The 26,823-nt window shown below is 38.6% G+C and overlaps 1 protein-coding gene across 6 annotated transcripts in view; it reads left to right on the top strand.

Annotated features, from left to right (window-relative positions):
• The first annotated feature begins 7,406 nt into the window (after positions 1-7,406).
• JPH1 (junctophilin 1) overlaps positions 7,407-26,823 on the top strand; it is an 89,691-nt gene continuing 70,274 nt past the window's right edge. For 4 of the 6 annotated variants that reach the window (XM_084511033.1, XM_084511034.1, XM_084511031.1 and 1 more), the window contains exons 1-2: positions 7,408-7,883; positions 14,226-14,982. In XM_084511033.1, coding sequence (XP_084367159.1) covers positions 7,505-7,883; positions 14,226-14,982 — 1,136 coding nt within the window. In that variant the 5' untranslated portion in view covers positions 7,408-7,504. Of the gene's footprint in view, positions 7,884-14,225; positions 14,983-26,823 lie in introns of all 6 variants that reach the window. The other 2 variants (XM_084511035.1, XM_084511032.1) reach the window with 1 other exon arrangement.

The following is a 26,823-nucleotide window of genomic DNA, read 5'->3' as shown; positions in this document are numbered from 1 at the left end:
CAAGGACACATCTCACGTTAAGATAGAACTGGGAATGAATGAAGACAGACACACAGCCTCATCTGATCATTCACTAACTGTGTTACCAGATAGAACCAAGGCATACCAAGGCATACAAAGTCCAGGGAGCAGACAGAGAACTGCAATCCCTGCACAACTTGGGACAGATGCTTTCCTGAGATGCACTTACCTCTGCACACACGATCAGGGAAGTGTAGGTTCCCTCAACCATTGCATGTGTCACATTGCATGGACATTGCATGGACATTGCAGTCACATTGCATGGACAGAAACTACAGAGCAGGGACTGTCTAGCTAATGAAGTTTTGGTCTTTTTTTTTTTTTTTTTTTTTTTTTTTTTTTAAACCAAAACCTCAGTGAAGGTCTGTAATCACTACTTATGAAAGTGTTGATTGATGAAAGGAGATTTTTAAGATGGAACGAATAGGTGGCCTAAAAACATGGCAAATGACCTGGCTCTTTGTGAAGACCAAAGAGACTCTCAATAGAGGTATTCAAGAGAATGACAGCAGGGTGAGTACTGAGCAAGGCTGCCCAGCTTCTTTTTTCCCACAGTACTAGAGCAACATGTATAAAAATGATCTGACTCATTTTACATTAAACTTATGTAAAATTATCAGGGGAATTGAGACCCTGAATATACTACATTCCTACAATTTAAAACAAAACAAAATGCATGTCCAGGTAGAGGGATGCTTTGCACATCCCTAAGAAAATATGAAACAATCTCAGTTCTTATCTGACATGAGAGCTAACATGAATGCTCCAAACAACAGGAAAAGCTTCAGTCAAGCCTTGGACCTCCTCAGGCACCCAGAAAATCTGTAGGACACAATGCTGTAGGACTCAAAAGCTTTGGGTGCTGCTGCTAATTATTCAAAGCACAGAACAGACCATGGGGGACTTCAACAACTGAGGACTCACTGGAAAGGTGCTGCAGCACAATTGCAGTAAAATGTTTGGGGAAAAGCTTTTTTACCCACCAGATGAATGAGTGCATTAAATTTGGCATCTCTCTTTCTTTTAACCCTTGGGGTAAACCAACTGAGAATGCAGCACTAGCAGGCAAATTGGGTGAACAATCAGAACAAATATTTGTAATTCCTAGGAAAAAGAGAATAGAAGTAAAAACAAGAGGTAATCTGTAAAACTGCTAGCTCTTCTGTATGCTTTCAATTACATTAGGGCAACTGTTTGTATAGATGCTCTGCAAACAGTATAATAAAACGATTCAGCTTTAAGAACAAAATAAAAATAAATCTTTTTGCTGGATTATTTTTAAGCTGGATTGGTTCCCTGATCCACATCACAGCTCACTGAAGAAACAGTTGTGCTGGCATACACAAGCTGGAGGGCTCGGGGGCATGAAAATATATCAAGCCAGTGTCAGCCAAGACTGTCGCATTAAAACCACAAACTTATATTTGCTCTGTTCTGGATTTTATTTTTATTATGAACTCCAAAAAAGGCAATCTGTTTTCATAAAGAAATGATATGAAGGGCATAAACACACAGTTTATCACAATGTGAAGGGAAAATAAGATGAGTATCATGAGACAAACTTGACTAAGTCAAGAGCTCTTCAATGATCCTGAAACACTAGAAGGAAGTATACGCAAGTAGAAACTAGGTCAAATTACTAAAGGAAGAATATTAGAGAATAGGGCAAGTATGTAGAGACAAAATCAGAAAGGCCAACTTGCGGAACGAGGTATAGCAAGTAAGGGAGAGTCTAGGAGGAAGAGGAGGCTGACGGACAGAGCTGTTCCACTGATCTGCAGGACTGAAAGCTTTCAGATGCAACACTGAGATAAACCAAAACCTTATATGTGTTTTTGTCTCAGCCTTCACTAAAAGCATTATGTGTTGTGCATTAACTTCAGCAATGCTCCTGATGATCGTTCAAGGCGATTTGGGTACAACTGTGGCAGGAGAGTATCAGTTGTTTGCAATCACTAAGTAGCAGTTACTAATTATTGAGTCCTAGGCCTATGGGATGTATCAAATGCTAAATCTGTACCAAATCCTTTAACATTCAGTACTTTGATCTTGGAAGAGCTCACTTACTGCATGTGCAAACATGCCAACTGCTAGAAACCAGGGAAGGACTGCAATATGGGATCAGCATTCAAAATGAACTTAACCTGGAGAAGTAATCCAACGGAAAGAAAGTGTGCATGCAAGTGAATATGTATTGAGTGAAACAACTTCACGAATACAAAATGGGAAGCAACAGACTAAATGATATTCTGTGGAAAGGATTAGGACAACAGAAAATCACAAACTGAAAACAAGTCTGCACACCACCATCTCTTGGGGGAGGAAAGAATCGCTACACTAATTATTAATCCTAGCATCAGTGTAAAGGAAGAGGGTCATTTGAGAGTCACACAGAATTATGCTACTATCAGAGTTTAAAAATACATACTATAATTGGAGAAAGTCCAAAGAAAAGCAACAATGACAGTCGGAGGTCTATGAGGAAAAAACAAACAAACAACAACAACAAAAAACAATATAGACTGCCTAGTCTAAAGAAAATGGCAAAAGCAAGACATGATGAGCAGTCTTCAAACACTCATGCATTTACCACAAAGAGCAAAGCAATAAACTGTTTCTATCTTCCCCGAGGAAGCAATAGACTTGAACTGCAGCAGTTGCAGGATTCAGATTACCATTTAGAAAAAACCTAGCTAGTGACAAAACTGATTTTGCAGATCTTTTCCACCTACTTCATTTTCAGGGTGGTAATTTAGGGTAATCATTATGATGTTACACTTTTTATCAAATCAAGGATATACACACACATATATATGAAGGTTTGTGCAGGTTTTCTTAAAGTCTGGATAAAGACACAACAATGTACTCTTATTTTTATTCTGTAGACATAAAAAAAAAAAAAAAGAAAAAAAAGACACAATGTCAACAAGACACAGAAGCGATATTTCACAATTTTTCCATACATTCCTAAGTACTGATAATCGTAACACATGCATACCACATTTATAAGACAACCTAATATCTTCATACATTTAAAAAATCCTTACAATACACTGTTGGTTTTTTTTGTGTATGGAGTTCTATCCCTGTTAAAGTCACTTCAGAAACAAAGACGAACAACATAAATGTTGCATTTCTTTTTTTCTTTTTTTTTTAATATAAAACAACTCATTTTTATTTCAAATCTACTTCAGTTGTTTAGAACAATGCTGAAAATAGAAGTCTGAGTACAGAACATACTCATCTTGTTTTCAAGTTAGAAAAGGAACGGTATTTTTGTTTTTAGAAGCTTTATCAGCACTTTTGCAAATAAAATAATAACTTTGTATTCACTGAGTAAGTGCAGTATCTAAGGAATTAAATATACTATCTTACTGGCTAGCTCCCACCTCACAAGGTGGAACTGACAGTGATGCAGCTAGGAGAGTGGTTTTGTAACGCACTCTTTCTCAAACAGTACAGTAATTTCTCACTTTTTGGGGGGGGGAGGGGGGGGGGAGGAAACACTACTGTAGAATTACCATGGCAGTATTCACAGTAACTTATTTGAATTTACAGTTCAGTAAGAAAAAGTGGTATGTTCCAGTCCTACAAGTAAAACAACATAATCTCTGTTAAAGTCATACAGAACTATATTTATAAATGTTAATTTCAACTCCAGACATTTTTAAAAAAATAGACATAAATGTTGTGGCTGTTCATATGGAACCAGGAAAGACCTACTTGCCTTTGAAATTCCTACATTGCAACTTTGGTACTTATTCCTGCCTCCCACATGATGGTCCTGTGTGAACACACCCAGTGCAATGTGTGTAGCTCATGCAGCTCATCAGTTAAGCATCCTGCCTCTCTTCTGCAAAGCACTTTATAACATTCTTCAGAGCTTTGCTTTATTTGAGCGCAGATATCTTACAGATGTTTAATTTAAAGCTCATGTGCAGCCCCACTGAAGTAAATGGGATTACTGAAGTACTTAAAGTAATTCCCTGCTGAATCAGGCTTTTAAGGGTAAGAATAAATATGCCTAATTTTTATTCATGCATCAGATAGCTATCAGACTAATAGTTTAAACTCTGCAGTTTTGTATCTAGTTAATATTAAATCACTAGAGTTTAATATCTTCACCTGTTGCATCTACTATTCCTGCATCAAGGACAATTTTAAATACAGCCCTGAAGCAGTTTTTGCACACACGCAGTGTCATCAAGCATCGATGTTGTTTTGCATACATACATGTCAACAGAGTTGATGCTGTGAGGGCTTAGACAGCAACAGAACTACACAAAGTAAACTTTTTCTGTTTGGCCAATACACTACAAAAATCTTCATAAAAGACAAATAAATGGCAATTAAACTGTACCTTGACCTTGTATTTTCTGAACATTACTTATCTCAAAGACTTCAGAAAAGAACTCTTGCAAGGCAGGCAAAAAATAGTAGAAGTATATGTTTTTTATTTTTTTATTTTTTTGGACACAAGAAGTAAACTCATTAAGCTACGTAAAACTGCTTGCTTCTTCTAGACTACGGAGTTTAAGAACTGTTTTCAACTTGATACTGGGTGGAAGCATCTGAGGAAACAAAAGAGGTGGATCTAAGGTACTTAATACATACATGCTATACATTACATAGTATCATTACCTACACCCTGGCCAGAAGCAAACAAAAAATGACATGAACTGAAGTTGATGAAAAGTTGATGGTGAAAAACAAGCAAACAAACAAACAGACAAACTAGTTGATGTAAAATCCATCAGAAAATAAACCAACAAATCTTACAATGTTACGAACAATGAGACATTCATGACTTCTAATGACTTCATGATGCTAAAAGTTCCATGCAAAGCAATTTTGCCCTCAAAAAAAACTATCAAGATGTATTCCCTGTTGAAAATATAATAAGTGAAGGCTGGCAGTAACAAATGCATCTTGTCATCAAACATCAACTCCAAGATGATTTCATTTAAATGAAAACACCTGGAAACATAAACCAAGAGCAAAATTACCATTCATTTTAACATCACTTGCAGATCACTTAGAGACCCACTGATGCATTTGTGATAACAGAAAAACATATCATTCCGCTCTAAAATGTCATTGGTTACCACTGCCCATGCAATCTTGATGGTTCCTATGATCTGATCCTAAACCTATATAATTTAAATCAAGAAAGGAAACCAAAGCACTAATGGACTCATTTCATTACTGCAATTGTCCAGCAACTTCTCAGTATGTGGATGTAAAAAGTTGTCCCCAAGGAATGACAGGCATGGGATAAAGTAGCAGACAACAAACCAACAACTTTAGGGATAAACAATTTATCTCTAAGTAGTAGTACAGTAACAAATGTAGATTAGCAGTGCAACTATCCAGCTCATTGCAACAACAAATCCAGTTATTCAGTAGTACAATTATTCAGGTTGAAATTACAGAAATCCAGTAATTCACCAGTAGTTCTGAGCTAAACGTTAATACCCAAAGCCTTGCACAAGCATGTTATCAGCCAGGCCAGCGGGAAGCAGGGCACAACTTCTTCTGCAGGGGAACAGCTCAGACCTGCTGATGGTTGGGAGAATGTCATGTTCCCTTCTCAGTCCATCCTCTTTTATTGCTTAATTGGGGAAACACTACCTGGGCTTGTGAACAAGTCATCACATCCCTCTCTGTGCCAGTTCTGTCTTTGGCATGCACAGGGCCCAGGAATATACTAAAAGGCAAATATAAACCATTTGGGGTTTCTGAGGTTCTATACTAACACAACAGGGCTTAATCTTGTGCCAGAGGAAAAAAAAAATAGGAAAGAGATTGATACAGGCAGAAAGTAGTAAAGTCCTTGGAGCATAGATGCCATGACCACAGTTGTTTCCTTTTTTTTTTTTTTTTTTTTTTCCTCACTAAGAAATGCATGATAGAGCATAGAACCTGGAGCTCAACAGATAGGAGACACTGCATTGCATCTTGTTTAGCAATACCACCTCCTGTAGCCTTCCTGGACTTTTCCTCCAGCTTCAGTAACAGCTTTCTACCTTGCAGTAACTCTCTTTGCAGTAAAGGTCTCAGCCCTCAATGCTGGCTAGCTACATAGCCTTGTCCATTTCCACAGAAAAGACTGCCCAATGTCTGTGCTACAGGTATGATGGTCTTGCCTGATTTTCCACACCCTGAAACTACGGAACAAAAAACCCAATGCATTTGTGAGAGGAACAAGAAATCCCAGAGCCCCCTTTTGGAGCAGAAACAAGACTTTATAGCACACACTTCCTCTGATGAGAGAGGAGACAGCATGGGACATAGATTGGTTGTAGCGCTCTGCTCACTGCTGGGAAGAGCAGATACTTCAACACGACTGCATGAGCACAGCATAAAAACTTGCACAGAACAGCGTGGTGTGGAGCACAAAGCTTGAAAATGTACTCAGGTTAAACAGTATGTTTTAAAAGTGCGATATTTTAGTTTCATTTATGTTTAAGACAAAACCACTTATTATCAAGGATTAATTTCTGAAGTTTTACTTCCAGCTCGCGATGGCTCATGTTCAAATCTTTCATTTGCAGTTCAGTTTCAGCTCTCACCAGTACCTCCTGTCAACTGCTACTAACAGCTGTTTTTTTCCCCACGTTTCTAAATCATCTGTGTCCAGGTAACACCACTCCCTGTGATCTGTAAGTATGATTCATGCTTTCCACAAAATCCCCACCGAAGAGGAACATTTGCTTTCAGAGTTTCTCCCAGTCCTGCTGCAAACAAACAAAGCTGAGACCTCAGAAGCGATGCCCTGTGACAACGCCTTTCGATTCCTTGCCCCCTCCTTCCTCTGCTAGCTCCGTGCTTCCTTGTTTCTCCTGTTGCTTGCCCTCATGTGTTTTTTGTTTTTTTGCTTTTTTTTTTTTTTTTTTTTCTGGTTAACAAACACCTGGCAAAGGAGATCTCGGCGGTGTTTAAAGCCACGGAGCGGGAGGCATAAGGTGAGGCTCCTCGCTGAGTTCCCAGCAGCGCCGTTCTTGCAAAGCCTCGATGAAAGCCGCGGTCCCCGTGTCTCGCACCCCAGATTTCCACGACTTGTCCCCCCCCCCCTTAGGGCAGGTGGGCTTTACACGGGGGCACAGCACAGCGGCCGTCCTCTCGGCCCCCACCTCCAGCCCCATGCTACCCTCCCAGCTCCCAGCCCGACAGAGCCCAAGCCTCGGGCGCCACCTGTAAGCCACCTGCGGCGGGGGGGACACCCGGAGGATGTCCGGAGGGGGGGGACACCGGGGGCGGGGAGGGGCGGTCGGGCAGGGAGGAGCGGGGGGCGGGCGCCGCTCGCCGCCGCCGCGGGGCTGCGGCGGGGCTGGGCCGGGCCGGGCCGGGCTGGGCGGCGGAGCGCCGGCAGTCGCGGGGAGCGGGCGGGCAGGGAAGGGCCAGGGCTGGGGCTAGGGCCAGAGATAGGGACAGGGACAGGCGGAGGGGAGGCGGCGGCGCCGCGCTCGCCCCGCTGCCCTGGATGACGGGCGGCCGGTTCGACTTCGACGATGGCGGCACCTACTGCGGCGGCTGGGAGGACGGCAAAGCCCACGGGCACGGCATCTGCACCGGGCCCAAGGGGCAGGGCGAGTACGCCGGCTCCTGGTCGCACGGCTTCGAGGTGGCGGGCGGCTACACCTGGCCCAGCGGCAACACCTACCTGGGCTACTGGGCGCAGGGCAAGCGGCACGGGCTGGGCGTGGAGACCAAGGGCAGGTGGATGTACCGCGGAGAGTGGTCGCACGGCTTCAAGGGGCGCTACGGCGTGCGGCAGAGCCTCAGCACGCCGGCCCGCTACGAGGGCACCTGGAGCAACGGGCTGCAGGACGGCTACGGCGTCGAGACCTACGGGGACGGAGGTGGGCGCCGGCGGGGGGCGCCCGGGGAGCGGCGGGGGGCGAGGCGGGGGCGCGCTCACGGCCCTTCCCTTCCCTTCCCTTCCCTTCCCTTCCCTTCCCTTCCCTTCCCTTCCCTTCCCTTCCCTTCCCTTCCCTTCCCTTCCCTTCCCTCCTCCTGTCCCCACTTAGCGGCCGGGGGGCGCTACAGGTGCCCGTTGCCCCCCCCGCGGGCGGCCCCGGCTTATCGCCGTCTCCCAGCCAGCCGGCGGCAGCGCCCGCGGCGGGGCTCGGAGGGAAGTCGCCCGCAGGCACCTCGCCTCCGGGCCCCGGGAGCGATAACCGGGCTCCTGCCCCGCCGGGAGGTTGGTGGGAGAGCCCTCGGGCCGCCTCGCGTGGTGCCCCGAACGGGGAGCTGAAGTAGCGCTGTGGATGCTCAACTTGCATAATATCACCGAAAGTCAGCCCCACCTCCATGTAATAACGCTCATTTTAATAAAATACAATACAGTTCAAAACGCATAGGGTCAGGCAGTACCGGGAGATTCAGCAGGCCTGTTCGTCATGCCCCTCACCTCTAGCAAATAGGTCGTGGGATCATAGATTAAGGTTGGAAAAGCCCTCCAAGCTCATCTGGCCCAACTGTTCCCTCCCACCAACATCACCCCCACAGGTGCACACCTGCAGAGCTGAGCTCCCTGCAGGTGCATGTCATATGGGGGTGCTGTGAAGCCCCAGCTCATTAGGGTCACTTGGCACTCCAGCTCACCTGAGTGGTTTGGTCTGGTTAATCTCACCCTACCTGTGTCATTTCACGTGCTGTGTGAAATGTAAGCCCAGTATTTCTAAACTTGCCTTCTGCTGTAATGCTCCTGGCATCAGTGGAAGCACGTGGAGTTGCTCTTCAACTGGATTTGTTCCATTGTAACAGGAAGAGCTGGGATCAGGTTTAGGTTTAGAGGGTTGGGCTTCATCTTGTTTTGTTTTGTTTTTACAGGAAAGCTACTTGCTTCAGTGTTGAGCAAACCACGTAGGTAACATGCAAATAGAGCTTACCAAAACTGGGGGTAACTTGTAATTCCCGTGCAATGGGATAAGAGGACCAACCCGTGTATCAGATCTCATGCGTGATGCTGTTGCTGGTTTATTCGAGGAATTTTGATAAGAGATTTGTGGCAAACTTTTATGAATAGTGTCAGATAGTTTTTTAATAAGCAGAGGAAGACACAATTACATACGGATTCTTCTGTCTCCTCACCTTTTCTGAAATACAAAATGTAGCTAATTGGGTAAGATTCCTTTCTTTGATAAAATGAAATATGCTGTGTGTTTCATACCCGGAACTCTTCCAATTCCCTTGCTTGTATATAACTATCTGAAAATTGTTTTCTGGTGTGGAAAGTTCTGATGCTCACACTCAGTTTAGATATAGTTTGGGGGGGTTAAAAAGCAAAACAAAACCCACATGGATCAGAATTTTAGTTTCACTTTCAATATACAATATGCTTTTAGATTGTTAAATTTATTTTGCCTTGTAAATTAGAAGCTCAAGGATAGCTCAACTTGTAGTGGCATTTTTTTTTTTAATTATTATTTTATTATTTCTAGAAAAGTAAACTGCCATTCCAGTAAATTTTATAGGAGTAAGTTTCTTAAACTAAAAGTTTCTTGTATCCTTCTCTTTAGGCTTCTTGTGTTTTGTTTTGTTTTTTAATCTCAGCACAGTACTGATAATTCTGTGGTAAATTTTGTAAACTTTTAGACTTAAACCCAGGAGGAAATGCTTTGTCTGAAACAGTATATGTGGTGTGCAGTTTACACTGTAACATTTATATTAACTGAAATCTATTAGCAAGCTCCCAGTCTTTGAGATATTTCAGTTCACATTAACAGAAGATGTGTAATCCTATTGATTTTTATTAAAGTATTCATGAATGAAGTTAGGTGATATGTCAGAGATGTTTGTAGAAATGTTTTTGTTTTCATGCTCTGGATATAATAGCTATATTTGCACACCAGAACAATGTCAGAACTACTTTTACAAGGAAAACAGATTTATGTATATGTCTTTAATGTAGTGTGAGCTATTTACGGGAGAAATCCTTTACGATGACCTGAGAATGCGAGCACTGCAAAATAACAGTGTTTAGACTTTGCAAATTGTCACTTTGCTTTCAAACTCACTAAAATACAGACCTTTTTGCTGGTGTCCTTTTTTTTTTTTTTTTTTTTTTTTGTTATTTAATAATATGATGTTTTTAAATGCACTGGTGCTATTAGATTTAGTTGAGGGAGAAAAGATCATAAGCATTGATGGCAATCCTCAGGTTTTATTGTAGCTGTGTGAAGCAACAGGTATACCTGAGAGTTGTTTACAGAGGGATTACAACCTAATTTGCAGCTTCAGTATGTGTAAATTAGCTAGCAGTTTATGATCCTGCCAACAGTAGTGGTAACAGGAGTCTTGCGATACAACGTGCATCATCATTCTGTAGAGATCAGTGACAAACACATCTGAAGAAAAGTAGTGCCTATGTTCATTGATTTTTAAGTAGTTGTCTTCCTAGATGCTTACTTATCTAACATTGGAGTCTGTAGAGCAAGCGAAAACCTTGGTGTGACACTTCAATCGTTAAGCCACTGAAGATGAAAGTAAAGGGTAAGAGTAGGTCAAGTCATTCCTGTTCCTTGGCCTTCCAACTTTTTCATGCAGCGTAGTTTCAGATTTTATCCACAAGTAGGCAATGACATTTACAGCTGTAAGATACAGCTGGGGCATTGGGGAAGGATGGTACAATGTAACTCTGAGGAGACAGGTTATGAAATTCTACCTTACAGCAATTTGCCAACAATACTAAAAAATACACTTGCAGTTAGTTCTCTGGCTCAAAATACTAACGCATTTTCAGGGACACCATGGTCAGTAGAAGCTGTGGCTGAGTGCTTTTTTTTTGTTTGTTTGTTTTGTGTTTTTTTTCCAAGCCTATTTTTTTAGAAAATAAGGCTGAACAATATTATTGTTTTATGGTCAAATACAGTTTAAAATTAGCATGGTAGTTACATCAATAATTGAAATTTTAAAAGTTGACCCTCTATGGAACTGCTCAAGACAGTGAATTACAGTATTAGATGAAACAAGAACAGACGTGTTTGTTGATATCATTCATATCTATGTCTGTATAGAGAGATCACGTTTGTATCTTCATATATGGAAAGAGGTGTTTTTATTGTCTTATGACAATGCTGTAGCATTTCATTATATGAGAGTATTAATAAACCTTATCTCAATCATTTCAAGCTTTCTAAAATTTCTGCTGTTGATGGAGATGATGCAGCTACTGTCTGATATAGTAAATCAAATTACTGAAGTCAGCACTGTACAAGTCTGTTGCATCTGCCTTCTGTAAACTGCCCTCCATATCCCATTAAAATATCTTTCCCTTGACGTTTACCCTGATTTTTTAACTTAAATGTTAGCTTTCTAGCACTAGTACCAGAAGCTTTTCCCTTAATGGATTTGTAATGATAAAGAAATCGTTGTTACCTGCAAGACTGTACAAAATTCCAACTAAATATCTTGATAATTTCTCAGGACCAATTCAGTATGAATCTTTGTTTTCTCATTAGCTGCTTTCTCTCTAGAAGAAACTGGCATTGATTTATTGCCCTAGTAGAAAGAAAAATCTGACAAGTAAACAGCAGCACGTCAATTGTCCTCATTTTAATGCCTTCTGGGCAACAGTAATCACTTCCACTTCTGTCTACAGAGTAGTGAAAAACCTAAGTCATAAATTAATTAAATATTTTTGAGCTTTCCATATTTATTAAGACAAAATATTAGTAAGAAAAAAATGCAGCATAGGCAGCCCATTTGTACTTTTATAAAATTCTGTACAAAAAGAGGTTGATTCTACTTCTAAGTCTAACACTCAAATAGCAATGTGGAGAGCCACAATTATGTTGCTGAAAAGTAATCCTGGGGTATAATCAAAATTAGAATTAGATTTATTATTTTTAAATGAAATTAAAAAAAAAAAAAAAGATGCAGAACATGAGCCAGATTGTTACAAGTAGCAGTGAAGTGTACTTTGCCAGCTTCCAAGCTCCAGCGTGTCATTACAACACCAGGGCTACCCCAGATATAATTAAGGAGAAAATGTAGTCATTTATGCTCATAAAATATTAATATATATCTGTGCAATGTCTGTTTAATAAAGAAAAAAATTACAATATGGCCGTATTTTTGCAGTATTTACAGAATATGTCATATCAGAGTTTTTGTGCTCATGTTTCTATTTGTTCTTCTCCATATGCTGAATTTTTTAAAATAATCATGTTTCTAGATTCAGCACCCTTACAAGCAGCGCAGCAGTAGGTATCCAGGATACAGAGAATGAGAAAGAAACTAAGAAAGTTGTTGGTTTGTGTCAGCAGCCATCTGTTAAAACAAAAACCTTCCACTTGGTAGAATTTTCTACCAACACAAAATAGTGATGTTGTCGAACCTATTTAGTATTATATAATAAAGAAATCACACTTGGCAAATGCAATTGCATGTTTACATTGAAATACAACTCAGCTGAAGAGGTGATACAGTAAAACAGTAATCGATAGATAACTGACATAAACATAACCAAAATACTATGCATACACAAAGGAGATTGAACTACCTCTAAAACTTTAGGTATTTCACAAATATATTCTCAAAAATTCATCATGGAACTTGACACTTGATATTTAGTTCCCTGGAGAATCTCTGAAGAATTTAATCCATGCTCCAGTTAAAGCAGAGTAAAATCAAAGATATTTTACATGCAGCTTATTCATACTTCTGTACAAATATTCAGAGTCAAAATAGCTTTAAACAAAAAAAAAAAAAAAAAAAAAAGCAAGTACTGGGTGGGTGAGAGATCTAATTTTTCTTCTCGTTTAAAGAAATTTAATAGGGATTAGAATGAAATGATCTTAGAAAGCCAGCTGTCTTGTATTTGCTAGGCATGGTGTACCACACACCTTTCTTTGCTTTTCAGATATCAGGCACTGGAGTACATATCTTGTCAAAATGAAAATGCCTTTTGAGAATATAAGAAAAAAAATGGTCTGCAATAGTAATTTGATTATGCTGTTCCTTGGCTCAGATAAAGCTGTACGTGTACAGGAATATACATGACTTCTCATATCAAATACTATGTTGCTGCTCTTTATAGATATATTTTTTAAAAATACAAAAGTAATTATGATTGCTATAAGAATGTAGTTGGATAAGGTGGTGTGTAATGTTCTGTTTATTACTACCTCATCTTGCTTACGTACTGCAGCACAAATTAAAGGAAAAGAAAAAAGTGGAAAAGGCTTCACATTTCTGATTTGTGTCATAATACTGCAGAATGTAAATAGAAAAATAGTGTTACTGTATTTTTGCTATGCCACATCAGCCTTCCAAATTTTGATGACTGTCAAATAGCTTGAATATTGTATTCTTTTTCTTTAAAACTGTGTTCAGCTGTTTCTCAAGCGAAGGACCTACTCCCCTGGGAGCTTTCCAATGGATAAGGTGGCAGTGAAGATAGTGTTCTATTTTCCTGTGACTCTTCAGAAATCATAGCTAGAATAAAATGTAGCTGGTTTTGTACTGCCAATATTTTAGGTAGCTATTGTAATATGTTTATGATACTGGGTATACCAAAAAGAGTTCATAAAAAGTGTTATATACCAGGGTTTTGTTGTTAGTATTTCATAATTTTCCTCCATTCAAATGCATTGAGAAACTTTATACACAACATTCATTTGTACATCAGGGCTTTGTAATGGTGATCTTCAGGTGGGCCTTTAGATCAGGACAATTTAGTAGATTGTCAAGTATGTCCTGACAAGGGGAGCTCTGCATTTGAGTGAAGTGCAGAGTAACAGGACATTTACCAGTCCTGCTTGCTCCTGTAAGCAGCTGAAGGCAAGAGCTGTGGGCATCCTGCTCCCTCCTTGCCACCAGCCTTCTTTCCTCACCTTGTCAACATAAAAAAATGTTGAGGGAGTCCTGCTTCTGAGATTCTTCTGACGTTTCTTCCATGGACAGAACCATTTGAAAAAAGCTTATGATGATAAGTGCTGTGTTTTAGCTGTCAAAATAAACTACTGCAGCTTGGAAAGTGAAAGCTTTGGTAAGGGGAAAAATGATTTATAAGAAAAACAAGTAACAAAAAGTATTTTTTTATATACTGTGTCATGTGCTGTCATATTTCTTTTTCCTTCCATTCCAAGTTTCCAAGAGCAGAATTGACAATGTATTGTTGCCAGTAACATATTGAATGTAGAGTGGTAGGTCTTCTACAACTTCCTAAATTTAATTTCTGCTTCTTACTTTAAAAGGTACATACCAGGGACAATGGACAGGAGGGATGCGACATGGGTATGGTGTACGTCAGAGCGTACCCTATGGCATGGCAACTGTGATCCGTTCACCCCTTCGAACATCTCTAGCTTCACTTCGAAGTGAGCAGAGCAATGGAACCGTTCTGCATGACATCACTGCAGACAGCCCAGCTGGAACAAGAGGCGGTTTTGTGCTCAATTTTCACAGCGATGTTGAAGCCATGGGCATTAAGAAAAAAGGAGGCTTATTCAGAAGAGGATCCCTTCTTGGTAGTATAAAACTTAGAAAATCTGAATCTAGATCATCAATATCTAGCAAACGGAGCTCCGTCAGGAGCGATGCTGCTATGAGCAGAATTAGTTCTAGTGATGCCAACTCTACGATTAGTTTTGGAGACGGTGACTGTGATTATTGCCCTATGGAAGACCATGTTGATGCCACCACGACAGAAACGTATATGGGTGAATGGAAGAATGACAAGCGCAGTGGTTTTGGTGTTAGCGAGCGTTCAAATGGTATGAAATATGAAGGAGAATGGCTAAATAACAGGAGGCACGGATATGGATGTACCATGTTTCCAGATGGCACCAAAGAAGAGGGAAAATACAAAAATAATGTTTTGGTTCGTGGAATAAGAAAGCAACTTATACCAATACGAAACACAAAAACTAGAGAAAAGGTGGATAGAGCAATAGAGGGTGCACAGCGAGCAGCTGCCATGGCAAGAACAAAAGTGGAAATTGCAACTTCAAGGTATGTTATTACAAAATATATTTGCTCATCACTGAATTTTCAGGGGAAAAAAATGTTATAATATGCAAGCTCTTACTGTTAACAAAATGCTCAAAAGTGCAAAGTATTTAAATGTTGCATTTCAGTTTCATATGGGTAACTATTGACTTCAGTTAAACTATACATATAAAACTCAGAACTTCAACTCATTTGAGTAAAGATTTTCATGTAAGTTCCATAATATACCATGAAAGTAAATTTCCACAGCTCATACATTCCTAACTTAAGAGCTGCTACACTATGTCCTTAAACCTGCATGAAAAATAAAAATGGTGAGGAAATGTAGAGAATTATCTGGGGAGTGTGAGGTGATAATGGAATATTTTCCCATAAGCATGCTGCAGCTAGTCTTATTGTGTTGATGATTTTGGGGGTATCATCTGAGACTTCAAAATTGTGCATTTGACACTGAGCATCTTAAGATTCATGTGCTTACCTGAAAGGCTGTGATATGAACAGTGTAAGAATAACGGCTGAGACTCTTGTGCTTAGAGACTGTTGATTCAGTTGCCAGAACAATCTCTGCTGAAAAAGGTTTGTATAAGGATTCTTTAGTTTTGGAATGTAGTTTTCCTGCAGCCTGAATTCATTTGGGTCTTGTGACCACAGTTTCAAGTAGCAGGGGTCTTCTCCTCCTGTCAAGCATTTGAGATGGAAGGGAGAAGTGTAAGGGTATTAGTAATGGGGCGGGGGGAAGGCATTTCCTCTTTGATCTCCTAACCAACAATCAAACAAAGTTGTCTGAAATGGAATTGCTACAAATTAAATCAGCATAGACAATTTTAATAGGTTTTACTATAAAGTCTGAGAGCTCTTTAAAAAGCTATTTAATTTTTAATGTCTTCAAGCAAGTTTCTGTGGCAGTTTCTCTGTTGTTGGTTTTTGTCTGTTTCCTTGGGCAGGCTTTTCTTGAAATATGCTGTGAACCAAAAAAAGAAACCAGAAATGTGCATGCAAGAAAATCTTCCTGCTATTTTAGAAAGAGGCTGTCACATTACACTTACAGCTGAACAACTGATTCCTGATTTAGTGTGGTCAGTAGTGTATGTTCAGTGACTATCCTTTTTCTGGCAGTCGTGAAGAATACAGAAAGACTGAGAAGTACATACATGGGAAAGCTGGAATATGTGGATGGCTCACAGCAAAAAGTAGTTGAGACATATACACAAAGAGTTTAGTGTACTCTTAAAGAAATTTTACAAGCACTGGCCACCTAAGTAACTAGAGGGTAGCATACATGTATACTCTATTGCTTCTATAAATATATGTAAGGCATTACATGACAGCATACCACATTAGCGAAGCAGAGCAATAGCAACTAACTTTAAGAAGTTCCTGGATCCCATTCGTGTTCTGTCAGTATGTAAGCCCTAGTTCTGAACAATGGTTGATGGAACATGTGAATAGGGTAGGTTACCAATTTGAGGTCTTGTACTATGTTTTGTTTAAACAGCTTTAAGTAACAAGGTATATACACTTAAGTAACAAAGTATATATACTTCCCTTTTAAGAAGGGATATGTCTCTGATGTATTTTGTTTGCTGTTCCTTATTCTCTTAAATTTTGAGTGAAGGGTAGAGTTCAAACTGCATCTTTTGGAACAGTTCATGAAAATAGTGTTTATTTCTTGAAAAGATGTTCCTGAAATTGGAAAAGAAGGCATCAGTGGTGGTGTACCTGACTATGGGCTGCTCCTTTGGTATTTCATTTGAGAATTTCTCAGACACAGTCCTGTGACTACCAGATATCAAGATTGCAGACAAAGGTTTCCTTTCTCGTAGCAGCCTTTGCACTAACTGTACTGGCATCGAGTCAAAGGCAAAGTGACCTGACACCTCATCAGGCAACATCAGGCATAAAGATAACATTAACTTCACTTGTGAGTTCATGTGGGACTCATCTAGTAGGGATGATGTGACACTTCCCATCTCACAAGTTTTCAGAATTCTCTTTAGGATCAACCAGTGGGAGCAAGTCCATGACATTATGTGAATTAAGGGACTGGCATACTGGCGGAGTCAATAGCACTGACTGTCCAAGAGTCGGATAATCTAAAAGAGATGCTGAAAGAGCATTGAGGAAGAAACTTCAAGTGGTTGCCAAATTCTAGACTGACTAGATTGGTAGTGTTTCAGGATGAGAGAGCTTGCTTCTGTCATATGGAAACTTGAGTCCCAGTATTGTTTTGTGACTGTGGTAGTTTAACAGACTGATAAACATTGCTGTCTAGCTGATAAAAATGAAGTACCTTTGCTTTATGGTGAAATTACCTGAATACAGGTGTAGGATATTGCCCCTGGGAACTTGCTGCAAACGTAACTTCTGCAAAATCTCACTATGCTGGAAGCCTAGTGATGGGAATAGGGCAGTCATACTTACACATATTAATGTGACTACTGATTAGGAAAAGGCTCATAAACTTAGCTATATCCACTCTCTAAGTCCTCCTTAGAGCTAAAGAAGCAATATATTAAGCCCTCAGGCAGTAGCTTTCCTGCAGTGTCTTACATGAATATGAGTATGGTGGTCTTACCTGTTTCCTAATGACCAGTATTATAGGGAAAAAAATCCAGGAGTGTCTTTTTTTTATTATTTTATTTTTTTTATTTTTCTGTTGTGTAATAAAGATACAAAGGTGTTTTTGCCCATATGGCCTGTAAAACCTTCCGTTTCTGACCTCACCAGCAATGCGTGCTTGCTGTAGACTGCCATTCCATTACTGTAACCACACACACAGAGTCCATATTTGTATTCCAAACAGCCAGAAACCTAGACTCTCAGTAGTCAGATACTTTCCTTTTCAATGCAATTTCAAGTTGTGTGCTGTTGCTCCTGTACTGTTCATTCTCTAAATGTTTGCTGAGCCAAATGAAACCAGACTCCATACTCTTCTTCATAGCTCCCTGCTGGTCATGACAGGTTTGGCTGATAGTTTGACCTGTGACAGATGTCCACACAGTCATCAACAAGACCAACCACTGTTTTGCTTTATATTCTTGATGTCCTTTTATGTCTAAAAGTCCTCAATAATCTGTGCAGTCAACCCTTATCTATCATGACAGTTTGGTTTACAAAGGAAAATCTAAAAGTTGGTTAAACATAGCTTCTCTGAGCCTGAATTTACAGTGGTACAGAAAACTTTAGTATCAGGGAATTAGTTACCAGCCTCTTTTACATCTATATCCAAAACAGGTTATACATTAGCAATGAATAAAAATGCTTCTAAGTTGTTAGTGCATCTTACAAGTCTTGATTTTGTTATAGTTTTACTAGCTATGATTAAGGCATAAATACAAAAATCCCAGAGTTTGAAGAATTATAGAAGCCTGTTATATCTTGAAAGTGACAAATATATTAAAAGGCTTTTGTGTGTGTGTGTGTGTGTAATTATAGGCAGTGATTAAGTCAAATTCATCGTTAACCCATTTGTACTAAAAGCAGTCAGGTTTACTCTAGCTATCTTTTGGGGGCTTGTTCTCTAAAAGGAAAAGCTACCTTGCAGAAACTTTAAATGAATTATTTTCTACATTTATTTCAAGCACAAGTGAAATGCTTCAAAAGCTAGAAGATAAATGTTGCCTTCTGGAAGATGTTAAAAATCCGTAGAAGTCCACTGAAGCAACAGTCAAACAGAAATTTGTTTAAAGGATACCAAATACTTCTCTGAGTAGGAATTTTGAACTTCCTTTTTATGGCTACAATGTGCTGTACTTAAAGGAGATAGGCCTCTGCGGTTCAATATGAAAGACTGGATTTTCTTTAAGCTTTATTTTTGCTTACTGAAATTATATTAGGGCATTTCTTTCCTGGTATTAACATCCTTGAAGTTCTCATTAGAAGAGTAAATTTAGTATATTATGTTAACTTTGCCTTCATCATTACTTATGATGGTATAAGTGATAACATTTTTTGAAATTCAGTTTGGGAATTTGGTTATAAACTTGCCTTCTAATACTCAGTATCGCTGGGTGGTTTTAAATATGTGAGTCGCGAGTATGCAGTGCTGGAAGCAGAAGGAATCATGTTTGTTTACGTACAACCCTTCATACACCAGATTCTTTCTAGGAAAGTCAATATTATGGGTCTAGAACTGAGAGCTGAGCCATTTTTTTTCTCCTTTCTGATTTTTACTAGCTAATGCTCAACTATAAATTCTCATTTTAGTGTTGGTTCTCTGAGGAAAAAGAAACTTTGCAAGGACACAGAGAGACAAGATGAAATGACAGTAAAAGAAATAGTGTGTGGTGATAGTGTGTGGAGGGAAAGGGAGAAAGAAATCGAAAGAAATAAAATGTTTCCTTCGTGATCTTTTCCTTATACTCCATTGATCTTTCAGCTCATAAAACAAGCAGGGCAATTAATTATATATATATATATTTATATATCTATAATTCTGTTTTCCTCAGAAACTAAACACTTCTAAAACTCTTTCAAAATTTTGGAATACTTTACTAACTTGTACTGTCATCAGATGCTATGAGAACTTTTGCCCACATGAAAAGTTACATTGTCATGGTTTTTCATTGCATAAGCACCTGAGATTTCAGTCAGGGAGAATGGTGCCTTTGTGCACTGTACAAATAAATTACCCTGCGTAGAGACCTTGCAGTGTGGGAAAATGGCAGTGCCCAGCAAATGGAAAAAACTGGCAGGACTGTGAAAGGTCCTGAGATTGAGATAACAGTAAAATTAATATCTTACAGCTGATAATATAGGGCAAAATCTCCTTGTCAATTAGCTGTCTGTGCTGAGATAGCCATGCCTTGCAAGTATCCTGTAAAGGTTAGCTTTTAGGAGGAGTGCTGAAAGGGGATTAAGCGGTGTCTTCTGCAGCAATTTATTTTTCATTGCAGCTCTTTTAGTCAGCTCAGTTTTATTTTTAATGTGTTTGTGTCCAAGTCTACAGATGCCGTGGCTTAGTTACAGCCTTTATTTTCCTGAATAAGCCACCAAAACTCTAGATCCGATCCGGTGCTGTGGGCAGCCAGCTTTGCTTTGTGGGGCTGCTGCTGAGCAGCCTCAAGATGGTGGAAAGGCCACAGGAGGACAATGCAGGAGGGCTGGCTCACAAGTAGAGACCTGGAACAATGATTTGGGGTTCTGTTATGTGTGGGGTCACAGTGGTCTCCTGGAGCCAGTAGCTAGCTTTTGTAATTTTCAGTCTTAAGGGTAATTTAGAGAGCCTGGCCTGGCGCTGCACTGGCCAGGCCTGGGCACTTAGCATTCGCTTGAAGATGCTGGGCCCCACCCGCTCCCAGCTGCACCTCCACTGGTGGAGTCATCAGGAGTGGTTCAGTATATGGTTGGTTCATTGTGTTTGCTGCCTTGCATGACCAGTCCTCTCTACTTGACGTGAACAGATCATGATTTCCAGGGAGAGCTGGAATTAAGTGCATGGGTCTTATAGTTTTTGTCTATGCTAGATGGCAGCTGCCAGTCCTTCCAGCTGGCACTGAACGATGTGCACCGTGCACAGCTTTCTGTTCTAGGTTTAGCTGACTCTACCATAAAGCTTTGTTTACCCAAGAAACTGAACGGGACACTTGCAAGACTAGTCCCTAGCACATCTTTGAGATGCTTTACTTATATCTGAAATATGAACATCGTGTTTAAGCATAGGATCCAAGAAATACCAAATGTATTTATATGACTGCTTGCTTTAGTGAAAAGTTACCTTAGGTTCAAAACAAATTCAATTTTAATAACTTTACTACATAATCTATTTGAAGATAACAAAATGCTATGGTAAAACTTAAAATAAGTATTCAGCTACTATGAATAGTAATTTTAATGTTAGTTCTGCATCCTTTAGAGGAAACCATATGTTCCTGTGGGATCCTGTGGGAGTTATACCCATAACTTCAATGGGGCACATTTTCACTCAGATTTCAAAAACAACTCACCAGTAAAAGAATATAGTCTTAGACCATTCCTCTGTTATTTGTTGGAGTATGAATAATACATCTGTTTGAAATAACAAATTGTATAAACATCACTACACAGATTTGCTTTCTTAATATTTAATGCAGTAAGATTACATGGCTGAAAATATACAAAATTACTCCTGTACTATCACTCAGCTTGAAATTTAAGAAAGCCTCAAGTATTTAAATTTTTGATCCAAGTACTTATATTCAAATAAACCTACTCATAGCTGTAAGTCTGAATGAGGATATTAAAAGAAAAAATAAAAGGCCTGCTTTGATTCCAGTGTGAAAGCAAACAAGCATTCCTTAATACCTTCAGGAATACTTTTAAAACAGCAATTGAAGTGCAATCACTTCTGGAGTATGGCCAATCTTACTTCGTGTTTGTATTAGACATAGACTTTGTTACCCCAGAGTTGCTTTTCTAACTTGCTTAAAATCTGGAGGTTGATAGTTTAAGATTGAAAGTATTCTCTGCTTTCAAAACATAAACAAACCAACACTCAGTGCACCACTGCTTTTAAAATAAGCTTGAAAGGAAGGCTTTCTTTTTTTTTTTTTTTTTTTTTTTTTTTAATATACAAACCTTTTTGAAATGTTTCTTTGTTTAGAGGGTTAAGGATTTTTTTCCCCCCTGGTGTCCAGAATACCTTATTTAGGAGATGAAAGAATCTTTACAGTGACAATCCAGCAGATGTATGTGAAAACACTGCTTTTTTGATGATACTGAGACATACTAGTAAAAGATCAATATTTTTCCTGTAAACAAAGAATTAGATGAGCTATTATGCTGACTCTTGCCTTAGTTGTTACATAGCATCTCAGTTTTGATCTGTATTACAACCGTTGTTCAAAAGCTAAGCTGCAAACAGCATCTGTCTCTACTGACTTGCAGGGGAGTTTATGTGATGGAAATAAATTTCCATTTAAAAAAACAAAATCCATAGGGTTTGTAGTGGTCAGTCAAATGTGAACCAGAGTGTAAAGCCATTAGACTCATAATATTAATTACTATAAAAACATTCTCGTAAACAAATATATTTAATATTTTTGCTAGTACAACTGCATACATATGGCTAGTAGTATTAGTGTGAGCTTCAGAAATGTATTTAATGTTTTGATCAAAGACTAAACCAATTAATACAGAAAATTCTCAGCTTCTTCAAAGAAATAAGAAAATGTGCTTTTAACTGTAACATTGTTGATCAGTATTCTACTTAGAATGATTTTCAGTGAATAACTACAGTAGAAAAAGTCATTTAAATTATTTAGTTATTGCTTCCTATGTTGATCTTATAGTATATCTTCCAAATAATGATTGATTAATTTCGTGAAAACTGGTGTAATTCATTGATTGATGCTGTTTGTTTGAATAGTAATTTATCAGTGATACATACTATGATTTCTGTTCTTTTTTCGCTGGTAGTTAATACCTTTTCTGTATTCTACATCTAATAGACATTGGTATATATTTTTATATATTAACTTGCCTTCTTTTTCCTACTTGTTGGTACATTGTTACACATTCATTATTACACATTCTGCAGTTCTCTGCTGTCATTGTCAAAGTCTGAAGTGGCAGAGAAAATCTTTGTAGCTAGTATCCAGGAGAAAATTTCTCCTGTATGAACTTGTCTCCCTTCAAAACCATTTAAACTTCTAACATCTGCAACAAAACATTGATTACTCTTGTTGTCCTCCTTAGATGTTTCTCCCGTTCAATGTAGATGTAGTATCCCAAGAGCTCATTCCTGAGCTCACCACAATGCATATCACTGTATAGATTCACAGAATCACTGAATGGTTTGTGTTGGAAGGGACCTTAAGGATCACCTAGTTCCAGCCCCCTTGCCATGGGCAGGGACACCTCCCACTAGACCAGGTTGCTCAAAGCCCCATCCAACCTGTCATTGAACACCTCCCTATTTAACCTTCCTATTAAGAAAACAGTTGTTTATTTTTGTATTATTTTTTTTTTTTTGCATTCTGTTTCTGAACTAAGTTTTTATTTATTCAAGTATTTCCTATTGTTTTCTCCTTTGTTCCTCCATTTAGTCTTCAGAGTTTCTGGTGAGGAAAGTGCTATATTTTGGTCCTGCTACATTAAAAGCAGAGACTGATGGGAAGTGATTGTATTACCACATTGTATTTGGAAGCCAGAAATTTTCTTATTAGCATCTGGCTAATATGAAATCAGTTACATGTGAATTTCCTGTTCTCGTCTTCTAGGAGTTTAGGAAGAAAGGCATGTATTTCTCTTTTCACTCTGAATCTCATAGGCTGCTATTTAGCCTTTAGTTACCTTCCTACTACAGTATGGCACCCACACTTTATACTCATATCAGTGTATTGGCATTCTTGTGGAAAGAGACAAGACTCAAAAATGTTCACTACTGAGGTGGTCTTCTGGCTGATGTGGACATGCTTCATGGCTGCTTATTGGAGATTATTTGCTTATTAGGGGCTAAGGTTTTATGACTGTCACAGTTAGAAACTTAACTGTCACAAGGAGAGAAATAAAACTAGTAAATTGTAGTTATGACAAACTCAACAGCTTCATAAGGAACTGGCTCCGTGAATATTACTTGGTCACAGCTCACCTCTATGAAAACTACAAATTCATACTCTTGTTATGAAGAAAAGATACTGAGCATTTTATTCTCAAAGTCTGTATCTGTGATATGCATAGACATGATGCATTTCTCATGGACAAACTGCTTAGTGGAGCTTCTGCTAGCCTTTGTTAGCAGGTTTAAAAAAGTAGATAGCTTTTAGCTTTTAGCCCTGCTGGGACTCTGGACAATAATTGCAGGGAGTGATCAGACAAAATGATGGTTCTAGTAAATTCATGAAGGAGCTGGTCCTAAATTTGATGTGATGTTTTCTTCAAATTTTAGTTGATCAGAATAAATGTTTTTTAGCAGTTCACTGTCAGTTCCAGATTTCAGACATAATAGTTATTCAATTTCAGTTTGTTTACTCTTTGAATTTATGTTTATTGAAAAGTGGTCTTATAAGTGGTCTTGAGGTCTGTGTAATTGTTGAGTTGTGAGTTAATAACTGCTGACAGATACAGTATCTGCATAACAAGAGGAACTTTGGCTCTGGACCTGTGATGAGTGGACAGTACAAAGATGTCTCTTTCAAGAAGTTCAGAATATGTAGATAGGTAAGCTTTCCGAAATCTCTGACACTCTTTTTTACACCTCGATTTTCTGTCTCTAGCAAAGATAAGATTAGACTGGAATCCTTTCCGTATGGAACACTGTTAAATTTTGCACAATTAAAAAAAAAAAAAAAAAAAAAAAAAGAAAAAAAATGTGCTTTGGTGTTTGAGTAGGCATTGTGCAAGTGTTGGTCTGGCAAAACCTGAGAGCTGGCTTCCTCACAGAGGCAGCTCTTTCCGTTTATTTGGTATTTCACAACAGATTTAATCAGCTGTTTGTAATAATACAGGCATTTTTGGTCAGCAGTTCAAAGAATATCCTTACTGATGTTCTCCGAGGCCATTCTGAGAAAAGTCAGCTACAACCGTCCTTGGGAGCCTTGCTTGCTTCTTCAAGGCCTTTAACAATTCAAGGAATTCTGTTCTGCTTTTTGTATATCTCAGCATGAAAAAGATACTTTTCTCTGGGAAGAAAAAAAAAAAAAAGAATTTGTCTTGAAAATATCTATCCTGGTACGTGAAAACGCATACCCAAGTCAGTGTATAACTTCTCACTGCTTGATTCAATAGGTAGTTCTGGTTTTGCACAGAAATATGCTTTGCCAGAAACAAGGTGGTGGTATCCTCTTGGATTATCTGCTTTTCAACGCTCACGGTTAAACTTTAAACCACTTGATATCATCTGTCTGACCCTGAAGTGGTTTATTGTCTCTTCCTCAATAAAGCTAGCATGTTCGAGGTGTTCTGATCTTCCTTCCCTCTGTTCTTTGGCACTAAATTATCTCATTTTGCAAGTGGAAGTTTCAAGGGAGATGGAAATTGAATTTTCTTAGGTGTAAGGCAGCTGAGGAAGCAAGCCTTTTCTAGGCAACTTCGATGTTCCTATCTATTAATAAATTAAACTTTGGAACAGATTAAATATAACCTTTAGCAGTTAAGTCCACTGTATTTTATTTCAGATAACACTTGAGGAGTGTGTTAACTCAGGCCAGTACTTTCAAGAATATTTACTGTTCAGAAAAAAAAATAAAAATGTTTTGGTGTGTTTTGCCCCTCCTGTTGTCATGCTTTGATATCAAGTATATTTGGTTCCTACAAAGACGACAATAAACAGAAACATAAGGGAGGATTAAATCTGGAAATGAAGAGTAAGATTCTGTTAATATCCCCACTAGAACGCATTGTGAGGCTACTTTTTCTTATTTTTTCTAGTGGTATTGCTCTGGGCAGATTTTAAGTGTGATATAAAGAGTTTATTATTTAATATAATAATCATTTCACAGTGTGAAGACAGTGTAGTAAAAAGGAACTGATGGGGAAAAAAAAAAAGATGAAACTCTTTGATTTTAGGTGTATCTTTTTGTTGCCGCTTTACTGTCAGTTCTCCAAAAAGTAGTCTGTTTTGTTTGTTTTCCAGAGAAGTAGAAAATAGTTGAGGATTCACATGTACCATTAATTCCAGATGCTGCTCTGAATTGTCTATACCGTTAATTTCCTATTTGATTGATTATCTTGAGGTGTTATTGTCTTAGTTTGCAGTATGAGATTGCCGACATGGAGAAGCTTTGTGAGAGCTTTCCTTCTTTGTTTTAACTCTTCTGTCACCCATTTCCCAATCACTAAGAATGGATCACTACGCCTTACTTAGGAATTGATGCTGTTGATAAGAATTTCAAACCTTTTTTTATTATTATTGTTTTCTATATAGACTAAATTCCTTGTTGATATGCCTGTGTTTTGACCCTGTTATTGCTATCAGTGTAATGCATTTTCTTCTCTTGGAAAGAAATGCATTAGATGGATTAGCAAATACTAAAAATATCTTTGCTTAACCACCAAATTATATAACCATCCGATTTCTGTTGGCTGCTGGTCTCATGCTGTGGTGCATTTTAGAAATCTGTATTTTACATCACACCAAGTGAAAAGAAGGTACTGATTTACATGAGATCTTCTTTTAGAGTTTTAAATGTCTTTTTTCCTTTTTTTTTTTTTTTAATATGTCATTTTTCATTCAAAACTTAAAAGCAGAATTTACTGAAGGCTTCTGATACCTCCTATCAGTTCAGCATTTTCAAATTTTGCTGCTTTCATATGCTACATTCCTTCTTATTTTGGTCACATTAGTGCAGTGTTTAGTACTTTGGATTTGTGGTTTATTTTTGCTTGAGGATATTTTTTAATGGAACGAGAATTTAGATCAGATCTACTGCCGAGGGCCATGGAACTAAGCTGAGTCACTTTCTAGAAAGATCTCTAGAAATACAAGAGAAGATTTGGTCAACATGACCAACTCTAGTGGTCGTATCTTCTTTTTTCTGCACTTTCCATATCATACAAGTGAAAGATTTTATGGAGTTAATCTGTTCCAGAAGGCTATATAAAGAGAGAACATGAGGACAACCATTAATCTTCCATAATCTGTGGTGGTTTTTTTTTTGTTTGTTTGTTTTGTTTTTTTTTTTTTTAATTTCATGATTTTCCTCTAAATTTCCCTTAAAGATCTGAAGTGATTTAACTTAGTACTCTATTCCAATACCTGGCTGCATAGGTATATAGGTATAACTCAAATTTCATTGCATTGGTGAGTAAGATATACAGGTAAATAGGTATAACTCAAATTTCATTGCATTGGTGAATAAAGAGAAAAAAGGCTCAACTTCAAAGTGTAGATAATTGACTGATGTTCATCAGAAATGTTTGTAGTGA

This window comes from Aythya ferina, assembly GCF_964211825.1.
Source record: "Aythya ferina genome assembly, chromosome: 2".
In the NCBI taxonomy this organism is placed as follows: Eukaryota; Metazoa; Chordata; class Aves; order Anseriformes; family Anatidae; genus Aythya; species Aythya ferina.
Note: the sequence above shows the minus strand (reverse complement) of the source record. Positions and strands in the feature narration are given on the sequence as shown.